This window comes from Theropithecus gelada, chromosome X, assembly GCF_003255815.1.
Source record: "Theropithecus gelada isolate Dixy chromosome X, Tgel_1.0, whole genome shotgun sequence".
NCBI classification, from domain to species: Eukaryota; Metazoa; Chordata; class Mammalia; order Primates; family Cercopithecidae; genus Theropithecus; species Theropithecus gelada.
This window is the reverse complement of record NC_037689.1, coordinates 2,146,218-2,158,067: the sequence shown is the minus strand read 5'-3', so window position 1 is coordinate 2,158,067 and position 11,850 is coordinate 2,146,218. Positions and strand designations below refer to the sequence as shown.

Sequence of the window (11,850 nt, the reverse complement as noted above, 5' to 3'; positions counted from 1 at the left end):
GACTGCCCCTAGTGGGGGATGTCTCCCAGTTAGGCTACTCAGGGGTCAGGGACCCACTTGAGCAGGCAGTCTGTCCCTTCTCAGATCTCAGCCTCTGTGTTGCGAGATCCACTGCTCTCTTCAAAGCTGTCAGACAGAGTTTTTTGTTTCTCGAGAGGTTTCTGCTGCTTTTGTTGTTGTTTAGTTGTGCCCTGTCCCCAGAGGTGGAGTCTACAGAGACAGGCAGGTTTCCTTGAGCTGCTGTGATCTCCACCCAGTTGGAGCTTCCCAGTGGCTTTGTTTACCTACTTAAGCCTCAGCAATGGCAGGCGCCCCTCCCCCAGCCTTGCTGCTGCCTTTGGGTTAGAATTCAGACTGCTGTGCTAGCAATGATGGAGGCTCCGTGGGCGTGGGACCCTCCCGGTCAGGTGTGGGATAAAATCTCCTGGTGTGCCCATTTGCTTAAAGCACAGTATTGGGGTGGGAGTTACCCGATTTTCCAGGTGTTGTGTGTCTCAGTTCCCCTGGCTAGGAAAAGGGATTCCCTTCCCCCCTGCGCTTCCCAGGTGAGGCAATGCCTTGCCCTGCTTCAGCTCTCGCTGGTCGGGCTGCAGCAGCTGACCAGCACCGATTGTCTGGCACTCCCTAGTGAGATGAACCCAGTACCTCAGTTGAAAATGCAGAAATCACTGGTCTTCTGTGTCGTTTGCGCTGGGAGTTGGAGACTGGAGCTGTTCCTATTCGGCCATCTTGCTCCGCCCTGAACAGCTCAATTCCTATATATGTATCTACCTACTTGACACCTCTACTAGGAAGTCCCATGGGCACCAAAAGTCAAAATAATTAAAATAAAACTCATGAAATGGCATTACCATCTACCATAAGCCAGAAAAACTGGAAAAAAATTCCTTCATCCCCCCACATTCTAATCTTCTATTATATATGAGTTCTTTCTTCTAAATAGCTCTCTCAAATTCTCATCCCTAAATAACTCTACTATTCTCTATCTCAGCAGATATCTCTTTAGTCCCAATCACCATCATCTTTGCCTACTGCAGTAATCTTTATGTTTCTAGTTTTGCCCTCCCTTCCCCATACTTTTTATTTTGCAAAAGCCAAAGGATATCTGTAAATCACTAAAGAGATTATGCCCCTTTCCTGCTTTAAACATTTCAATATCCAGGCTCCTTAGAACACCACGTAAAGGCCCTTTGTAATCTGGCACACCTTAGTTTTTCAACTTTATCTTGTGCCATTCTCCCACATGTAACTTCCTTTTTACTCCACTTGGGTATTTTTGCTATTCATCTGAAGGGTCCCTTCTAGTTCAGTCCAACTTTTTGAGTTATTTTCACCTCCTAATCACAGACTTTCTCCTTCAGCTGCTACCCCATCTGATATCTATCTCTCTGGGTACTCTTTTCCTCAGACAGGTTGCAGACAGGGACACTGTGTCTCAAGGTTTTCTTTCCTGATGTTTCCTAAACATAAGGCTACAGGCCCTTTTGCCTTGGATGAGGCTCACATCCAGGGAAGCTTTCAGTAACTAGCAGTCTTAGGTATGTGAGTGTTTTACTGAGGTTCCAAGTTTGTACCTATTGGAAATATTGGTCTTAGGTTCCCAATTCCTTCTGAATTGGCAACTGAAAGCTTTTTTATTTCCGGAAAGTGGGTAACCTCAACCTCACACCCTTCTGCTGTTTTTTGTGCAGCCAAGGTGTGAGGGATGGGATATAAGCAAAGCAAAAAGTGTCCTTTTCCCCAGGTAGACAGTATGTACCTGCAAGGCCCCCAGAATGTTTAACACGTAGAGTGCTGGCCTTTGCTCTACAAATGGTAATGACACTATCTTGTAACTAGCTATAGACACACAGAAATGTTTATAGTTTCTAAATGGCTGTGCTTACAGTGATTCTTTTCATTGCTATAGAATTGTACTTTTACTGGCTTATGGGTGTAAAAAGGTAGTAGTGTGGCCAATAATCATAAAGATCCTCACAATTTTACAAATTATGAAACATTTGAACAGCTAGATCCTGGGAAGTTCAGGGACTGATGTAACTCTGGACTCTCAAAAGTGGGAGATTTGTGGGCCTTCATTTTAGAGCCCTGCCATTAATGTGTTCTAACCAACCCCAGTCCTTCTTTCTTTTGGTTGAACCTCTAGGGAAAGAGATAATTTTATTTGTTTCACTCGGCTCAGGTGTCCAATATACCTAGACTAGCAGCATCTTGTGTGTATATACATATATATACACACACACATATTATATATATATATATATACACACACACACACAGTATATATATACACTACATATATATATACACTATATATATGTACTATATATGTGTGTGCGTGTATATATATATATATAGCCTTTGTTCTCTGAGTACTGCTGGCCCACCAATAGGGATATATGCATGACAGTTAAGTTTTTATGACAGCAGAGTTTTTACCCCTATCGGTGGGGCAGTAGTACTCAGACAACAAAGGCTATACAAATAGTAATATCAGTGATGGTTAGCACTTGCGTGCTTACAGTGTTCCAGGTACTGTTGTAGTGCTTTACAAATGCAGTAATTAATTGAATAATATCAGCAATTCTATGAGGTAATTATGTTTAGCTCCATTATACAGATGAGGAAACTGAAATACAGAAAGGTTAAGTAATTTTCCAGAGAAGACGCAGTAAATAGTGGAGCTGAGATACAAGACTATGCATTCTCTCTCTAGATTAATATTGTTCAATAGAAATAAATTATGAGGCAATATGCAATTTTACATATTCTAGCAGCTGTATTTTAAAAAGGGAAAAGAAAAAGGTGGAATCATTTTAATAGTACATATTATTTAACTAAATATGTCAAAATACTTTAAACATATTGCATTAGCCACATTTAAAAAATATAATTTCAACTTTTATTTTAAATTCAAGGGGCACATGTGCAGGTTTGTTATATGAATCTATTGTGTGATACTGAGGTTTGGGATACAAATGATCCCATCACCCAGATAGTGAGCATAGTATCCAACAGTTTTTCAAAACTTTCCTTCGCTCACACCCTTCCCCATCTATTAGTCCCCAGTGTCTATTGTTGCTATCTTTATGGTCATGAGTAGCCAGTATTTAGCTCCCACTGAGAAATGAGAACAATGTGATATTTGTTTTTTGTTCCTGTGTTAATTAGCTTAGGATAATGACTTCTGGGTGCATCCATGTTGCTGCAAAGGACATGATTTCATTCTTTCTATGGCTGTGTAGTATTCCGTGATGCATATACACCAAATTTTCTTTATCCAGTCCACCATTGATGGGCTTCTAGATTTATTCCATGTCTTTGCTATGGTGATAGCATAGTGATGAACATACAAATGCATGTGTCTTTTTGGTAAAACTATTTATTTTCTTTTGGGTATATACCCAGTAATGGGATTGCTGGGTCAAATGGTAGTTCTGTTTTAAGTTATTTGAGAAATCTTCAAACTGTTTTCCACTATGGCTGAACTAATTTACATTCCCATCAGCATTCTCTTTTCTCTGCAGCTTCAGCACTATCTGTTGTTTCTTTACTTTTTAATCATAGCGATTCTGACTGGTGTGAGAGGATATCTAATTGTGGTTTTTATTTGTATTTCTCTGATGATTAGTGATGATGAGCATTTTTTCATATATTTCTTGGCTGCTTGTCTATCTTCTTTGGAGAAGCGTCTGTTCATGTCTTTTGCCCACTTTTAAATGGGGTTATTTGTTTTTTGCTTGTTTAATTGTTTAAGTTCCTTATAGATTCTGGATCTTAGATCTCTGTTGGATGCATAGTTTGTAAATACTTTCTCCCATTCTGTAGGTTGTTTATGACATCACATGAGTGTCAGGATTAACTGACTGTACAATATTTAAAGTACTGCCCAATACCTGACATATATCATTAATTGTTAAATATCATTATGATCATTATGCTGGCATGCTCTATAGCTCCTGTCTCCTCCATTTCTAGCATATTGTCATATACACATTACAGTAAAAAATCCTTCTTTTTAGGAACTTCCAACAGTTCTTTATATTCATTTTCCCAATGCATCCTCGCTACCGCCATGGTAGGTAGATATTATTGTCCCCAATTTACAATTGAAGCAACTAAAATCCAGTGAAATAAAAGAGCTTGCATAGTTCACAAAACTAGGAAATGAGAGTGCCTTAATTTTTATTCATCTTAAAAGCATAGACATTATCATATTCTTTTTTTTATACTTGGTATATTTTTGAAGTAATAAACATAATTACTATTACTATTGAGCCCAAAGATATTTTATTAAAGTTATTTTAAGTCACATGAAAGGTTATGTAGAGGATTTTACATTTCATTTTCAAGAATTAATATTTGAGATACTGAGAAATTACACTGGAATTGCATACTTTAGTGATTGTATTACCACATACATTAAAACTATGCTCTTTTGGACATATTGACTTATTGTATTTCATTCTGGAAATTGCTGTAATTATGTCCGTTATAGAACATTTGCAAAAAACAACAAAAAATTACCTGTAATCATAGCACCAAAAGAGTAGTTATTCACTGTTAATGTTTTGCCTACGATTTTCACATGATTGAGGTTATACTGGGAATATACTGCTATAACCTTCTCTTTTCACTTACATTAAATGACATTACATTATAGGAATTTCCAAAGGGCAGTAAAACTTTTAGGAAACACCACTTTATTTTATTTTATTTTACTTTAAGTACTGGGGTACATGTGCAGGATGTGCAGGTTTGTTACAAAGGTAAACTTTTACCATAGTGGTTTTCTGCACCTATCAATCCATCACATAAGTGTTAAGTCCAGCATGCATTAGCTATTTTTTCTGATGCTCTTTTCACCCCTGAGAGGCCCCAGTGTGAGTTATTTCCCTCCCTGTGTCCATGTGTCCTCATTATTCAGCTCCCACTTATGAGTGAGAACATACAGTGTTTGGTTTTCTATTCCTGCATTAGTTTGCTGAGGATAATGGCTTCCAGCTCCATCCGTGTCCCTGCAAAGAATATGATCTCATTTCTTTTTATGGCTGCATAGCATTCCATGGTGTAGATGTACCACATTTTCTTTATCCAGTCTATCATTTAGGGGAATTTGGGTTGATTCCATGTCTTTACTATTGTGAATAGTGGTGCAATGAACATATATGTGCACGTATCTTTATAATGGAATGATTTATATTCCTTTGGGTATATACCCAATAATGGGATTGCTGGATCAAATGGAATTTCTGGTTCTAGGTCTTTGAAGAATTGTCACACTGTCTTTTACAATGGTTGAACTAATTTGCATTCTCACCAACAGTATAAAAGCATTCCTTTACCTCTGTAGCCTCGGCAGGATCTGTTGTTTCTTGATTTTTAATAATTGCCATTCTGACTGGTGCGAGATGGTATCTCATTTAGGTTTTTATTTGAATTTCTCTAATGATCAGTGATGTTGAGCTTTTTTTCATGATTGTTGGCTGCATAAATGACTTCTTTTGAGAAGTGTCTGTTTATGGCCTTTATGCAACACCACCTTTATTGGCCATACAGTTGTCTGTTGTAGATATCTATAATTATTTATTTGGAGACAGGGAGATTTTATGTGTTTTTCTAATATAAATAATGATGCAATGACCAGCTTTCTGTATGGATAATTCTTGCTAGGTTGGATTACTGTTCTTATGATGGATTCTTAAAAGGAGAATCACTGGCTCAAATGGTCAACTTTATAAGGCTCTTGACAAGTACATTAACTTTAATATGTTGATTACATATTAACATGTTGATATGGGTATTCTTTTAATAAAGTTGGTCGGATGACTTGTTTATGTAGTTAAAGTTTGCATTGTTTTATTTTTTCTTAGGTTTGAGGAAGCAATGAAGGAGGCTCATGCTGTAGATCAAAAGCTTGCAGAGAAGCAGGAAGATGAAACCACCCTGGAAAATAAATGGCCCTTCCTTGGGGTTCCTTTGACAGTCAAGGAAGCTTTCCAGCTACAAGGTACTATTCTTTTATTTTTGGCTACATGAGTTTAATTCACAAGTTGCTACATTTTCTAAACTTATAAACTAAAAAGGATGTTATAAAAGTGAAGGACTAATTCATGCTGCTTCCTCAGTTTTGAAATGAGAGGAAATATTCAGCAAGTTCCATTGGGAAAAATGATAATGGTCATCCTGTTAGCTCTGTATGGCATATGGGGGCACTATGCTCAGTATCCATTAATCCTCACAGCAAACTTATAAGAATAGTATTATTGATCTAATTTTTCAGATAAGAAAATTGAGGCTCATGACCCTAAAGTAGTTTGGCTAAAGCCAAACTTGGATTCTGATAAAGACCTGTGCTTTCTCTGTCATACAGTTCTTATTTTGTAACTTCCTGCTAGCCTCAAAAGTAAATGAAAATCCCAAATATTTGGAAAGTAAACGACATACTTTTAAATAACCCACAGGTCAAAGAAATGAATCACAAGGAAACATTTAAACTGAAAGAAAAAATATAATAATATAACAAAATTTATGAAATGTAACTAGATTAATATTTAGAGGGAAATGTATGGCTTTCAGTGAATATATATTTAAAAAAAGATTTAAAATCAATAACTGAAACCTGGCCTTAAATGGCTCCTGCGAAAGGGGTCAGTGAAGGAACTGAGGCCTCACCTTCACCGGAAATCTCTGGGATCCTAGCTGTAGGGTACCCCTTGTCGCCCATGGGTATACGAGCTGGCAGGAAGATCTGACGGAGAGGAGGCAGAGACAGGCCTTCAGAGGGCTTGGAGCCTGGAAGCTTTTGGTACTCTGGGCAGCTCCAGCTGAGAGTAGCCATAGGCACCAATCCCCAGGGCTTCCCATTCCTCCGAGGAGGTGCAGGCCAGGTGACCTCTGACCCAAGAGAGAGCAGAGCCAGCTTCTTCACGGGACTGAGGTGCATCTGCTCTGCAAGCTTTACTGCCTGTCAGCCTCTCCCAGCATCCATGCCTAGCTGCTTTGCAGGAGCAGGTGCACATAACAACCCTTGCAGCCCAGCCTCAGTGTATTGATGCACCTGAGTACTTTCCTAGCTAGCCTGGAGCATATTGGATCCCCTAGCACAGGCAGATCCGAACCCCAGCTAAGGGACAGTTATGTGCACCCAGAGCTATAGCATGATACTTGAGAGTAAGGAGCAGAGATCTGTGGACAGTAATGAAGTTGGAGAGGAGTTCCCAACCCCAGAACACTGAGAGGTGAGAGATGCATGGGTTCCTGGGCCAGATGAGACTCCACAGGGTGGGTCCATAGAGTGTGGCATATCTCTCTGCTGCAACCCCTGCCCGAGAGGGCTGGTGGTACAGAATAGCTAACAAAAGAAATGCCAATGCAGCACCACTGATCACAGGGGGCACTCCCAAATCCCAGGAGCAGATCTGGTGAGGGAGGTGCTATCTCTTTCTGCTCTCCCAACTCAATAGCATGCCCACATGCTAAAGGAAATACAAAAGAGCTGCACAGCTTGGTATTAACCTAGTTACTGGCCATTACTCTTAAACCCTTCATCTACTGGATTGCAGCCCAAACTACAACACCAGTCAGTCATCCGGCTAATATATACACCTGTGAAACCAAGTGCAAGAATTCAAACACACATAAAGATCCTACAGAAGCCAGGTGCAGTGGCTCATGCCTGTAATCCCAGCACTTTGGGGGGCTGAGGGGGATGGATCACCTGAGGTCAGGAGTTTGAGACCAGCCTGGCCAACATGATGAAACCACGTCTCTACTAAAATTAAAAAAAAAAAAATTAGGTGGGCATGGTGGCAAGCGTCTGTAGTCCCAGCTACTCGGGAGGCTGAGGCAGGAGAAACACTTGAACCCAGGAGGTGGAAGTTGCAGTGATCTGTGCCATTGCACTCCAGCCTGGGCAAGAAGTGCAAAACTCCATACAAAAAAAAAAAAAAAAAATCCTATACAGAACACTGGCCTTCTGAAAGGATCCACAAACATAGCCAACTAACTATACTGGACTTACACCACAGTTACAGAAATACCAATCCTCAAATATTAGAATAAATCAGTGCAAGAACTCTGGAAATCCAAAAAGCCAAGTGTCCCTATTGACCTCAAAATAAGTCCAGTAGCTCCCCAGAAATGGTTTTTAACCAGTCTGAAATGACTGAGATGGCACAGTCTTCAGGATGTGGGTGTCAATGAAACTTACTGAGATTCAGGAGAAAGTTGAAATCCAATCCAAGGAATCCAAAGAATCCAGTAAAATGACCCAAGAGATGGGAGACAAAATGGACATTTTAGGAAACAACAAAACAGAGCTTCTCGAACTTAAAGACTCACTACGAGAATTTCATAATACAATTGGAAGTATTAACAGCAGAATAGACCAAGCTGAGGAAAGAATCCCAGAGCTTGAATACTGTTTTCACAGATCACCTTAGTCAGACAAAAATAAAGAAAAAAGAAATTATGAAATTAAAGAAAACTCCAAGAAATATGGAATAATATAAGAAAACCAAGCCTATGACTCATCAGCATTCTCAAGAGAGAAGGAGAGAGAATAATCAATTGGAAAATATATCTGAGGTGAAGAAGTTGACACCAGTCTTGGTGAAGAGGTTGACATGCAAATCAAAGTGGTACAGATAATGGTGGCCACATACTATGTAAGATGACCATTCCCAAGGAACATAGTAATCAGATTCATCAAGGTCAATGCAAAAATAAATAAATAAATAAATAAATAAATAAATAAATAAATAAATCTTAAAGGCAGCTAGAGAGAAGGGTTAAGTCACATGCAGAGAGAACTCCATCAGGCAAGCAGTAGATCTGTCAGCAGAAACCAGAAGATATTAGGGGTCTATTTTCAGCATCACTAAAGACAAGAAATTCCAGCCAAAAATTTCATATCCTCGCAAATAAACTTCATAAATGAAGGAGAAATAAAATTCTTCTCAGACACGAAAATGCTGAGAGAATATTTTTCAACTAGACCAACCTTACATGAGGCCCTTAAGGAAGTGCTAAACATGGATTCAAAAGAGTGACACCGGCTGTCACAGAAACACTCAAGCTGATAGCTTGCATGCACTATAAAACAACTATTCAATCAAGTCTATATAACAAACAGCTAATAGCATGACTTGAATAAAATCACACGTATTTGAATGTAAATGAGCTACATGCCCCAGTTAAAATTGAGTGTCAGGCTGGATGAAAAAACAAGACCCAACCATCTGTTTTCTCTAAGAGGCCCATCTCACATGTAATGGTACCCACATGCTCAAAGTGAAAGGATGTAGGAAGATCTATCATGCAAACAGGAAACAAGAGCAGGAGTTGCTATTCTTTTTATCAGATAAAACAGATCTTAAACCAACAACAATCAAGAAATTCAAAGAAGGGCATTATATAATGATAAAGGTTTTAATTCAACGAGAAGACTGAACCATCTTAAATATGTATGCACCCAACATTGGAGTGCTCAGATTCACAGAAAAATCTTCATGACCTAAGAAAAATCTTAGACAGCTACAAAATAATAGTAGCAGATTTCAAAACCCCACTGACAGTGTTAGACAGATCATCAAGGCAGAAAACTAACAAAAGAAACTCAGGACTTTACCTCAACACTTGACCAATTGTACTTAATAGACATCTACAAAGTACTCCACCCAAAAACCATGGAATATACATTCAACTCATCTGTACATGGAGCATACTCTACATGGTCAGTCAGACTTCAAGTCTCAATAAATTAAAATATTAAATCTTACCATGCACACTCTTGGACCAGAGTGAAATAAAAATAGAAATCAATATCAAGATCTCCCAAAACTACACAAATACATGGATATTAAACAATTTTCTCATGAAAAACTCCTAGGTGGACATTGAAATTAAGGCATAAATCAAAGACAGTGATTAATAACTCTTAGGTGAACATCAAAATTAAGGCAGAAATAAAAGAAAACAAAAAAAAATCTCTAAAATTAATGAAAATAGTGACACATCTTACTAAAGTCATTAAGGTGCCACTCAAGCATTGTTACCAGGAAAGTTTATAGAACTAAATCCTTCTTCAAGAAGTTGGAAAGATCTCAAATTAACAATATAACATCACACCAAGGGGAACTATAATAATAAGAAAAAATCAATTCCAAAGCCACCAGAAGAAAAGAAATAACTAAAATTAAAGAAGTTAGTAAAATATAGACGTAAAATTCTATACAAAAGATAAATGAAATTAAGAGTTTGTTTTTCAAAAATAAGTTAGACTGAGGGGGTGTGAGCAAGATGGCCAAATAAGAACAGCTCCAGCCTCCAGCTCGCAGTGCGAGTGACACAGAAGACAGGTGATTTCTGCATTTTCAACTAGGGTACTAGGTTCATCTCACTGGGGAGTGCCGGACAATTGGTGCTGGTCAGCTAGTGCAGCCTGACCAGTGAGCGCTGAAGCAGGGCGAGGCATCGCCTCACCTGGGAAGCTCAAGGGAGAAGGGAATCCATTTAGAAACTGAGACACACAACACCTGGGAAATCAGGTAACTCTCACCCTAATACTGCGCTTTACCAAGGGTCTTAGCAAACGGCACATCAAGAGATTATATCCCACACCTGGCCGGGAGGGTCCCATGCCCATGGAGCCTCCCTCATTGCTAGCACAGCCATCTGAGATCTAACCGCAAGTCAGCAGCAAGGCTGGGGGAGGGGTGCCTGCCATTGCTGAGACTTAAGTAGGTAAACAAAGCCTCTGGGAAGTTCGAACAGGGTGGAGCCCATAGCAGCTCAAGGAGGCCTGCCTGTCTCTGTAGACTCCACCTATGGGGGCAGTCTGCCTGCTCAAGTGGGTCCCTGACCCCGAGTAGCCTAACTGGGGGACATCCCCCACAAGGTGCAGACTGACACCTCACATCTCAACGGCAGGGTACGCCACTGAGATGAAGCTTCCAGAGCAAGAATCAGACAGCAGCACTCGCTGTTCAGCAATATTCTATCTTCTGCAGCCTCTGCTGCTGATACCCAGGCAATCAGGGTCTGGAGAGGACCTCAAGCAATCTCCAACACACCTACAGCTAAGGGTCCTGACTGTTAGAAGGAAAACTAACAAACAGAAAGGACACCCACATCAAAACCCCATCAGTACATCACCAGCATCAAAGACAAAAAGCAGATAAAACCACAAAGATGGGGAAAAAGCAGGTCAGAAAAGCTGGGAGTTCAAAAAATTCAAAAAATCAGAACGCATTTCCCCGTCCAAAGGAATGCAGCTCATCGCCAGCAATGGATCAAAACTGGACGGAGAATGACTTTGATGAGTTGAGAGAAGAAGGCTTCAGTTGATCAAACTTCTCAGAGCTAAAGGAGGAACTACGTACCGAAGGCAAAGAAACTAAAAATCTTGAAAAAAGAACGGAAGAATGGATAACTAGAATAATCAATGCAGAGAAGGCCACAAATGAACAGACAGAGATAAAAACCATGACATGAGAAATACATGACAAATGCACAAGATTCAGTAACTGACTCGATCAACTGGAAGAAAGAGTATCAATGATTGAAGATCAAATGAATGAAATGAAGCGAGAAGAGAAGTCTAGAGGAAAAAAAGGAATAAGAATTGAACAAAGCCTCCAAGAAATATGGGATTATGTGAAAAGACCAAATCTACATCTGATTGGTCTCCCTGAAAGTGAGGGGAAAATGGAACCAAGTTGGAAAACACTCTTCAGGATATCATCCAGGAGAACTTCCCCAACCTAGTAGGGCAGGCCAACATTCAAATCCAGGAAATACAGAGAATGCCACAAAGATACTCCTCGAGAAGAGCAACTCCAAGACACA

General features: G+C 39.6%; 1 protein-coding gene across 3 annotated transcripts in view; it reads left to right on the top strand.

The window, feature by feature from the left end:
* FAAH2 (fatty acid amide hydrolase 2) overlaps window positions 1-11,850 on the top strand; it is a 228,966-nt gene that overhangs the window by 22,685 nt on the left and 194,431 nt on the right. For all 3 annotated transcript variants that reach the window (XM_025372131.1, XM_025372129.1, XM_025372128.1), the window contains exon 3: window positions 5,874-6,010. In XM_025372131.1, the coding sequence (XP_025227916.1) occupies window positions 5,874-6,010 (137 nt within the window). The remainder of the gene's footprint in view (window positions 1-5,873; window positions 6,011-11,850) is intronic.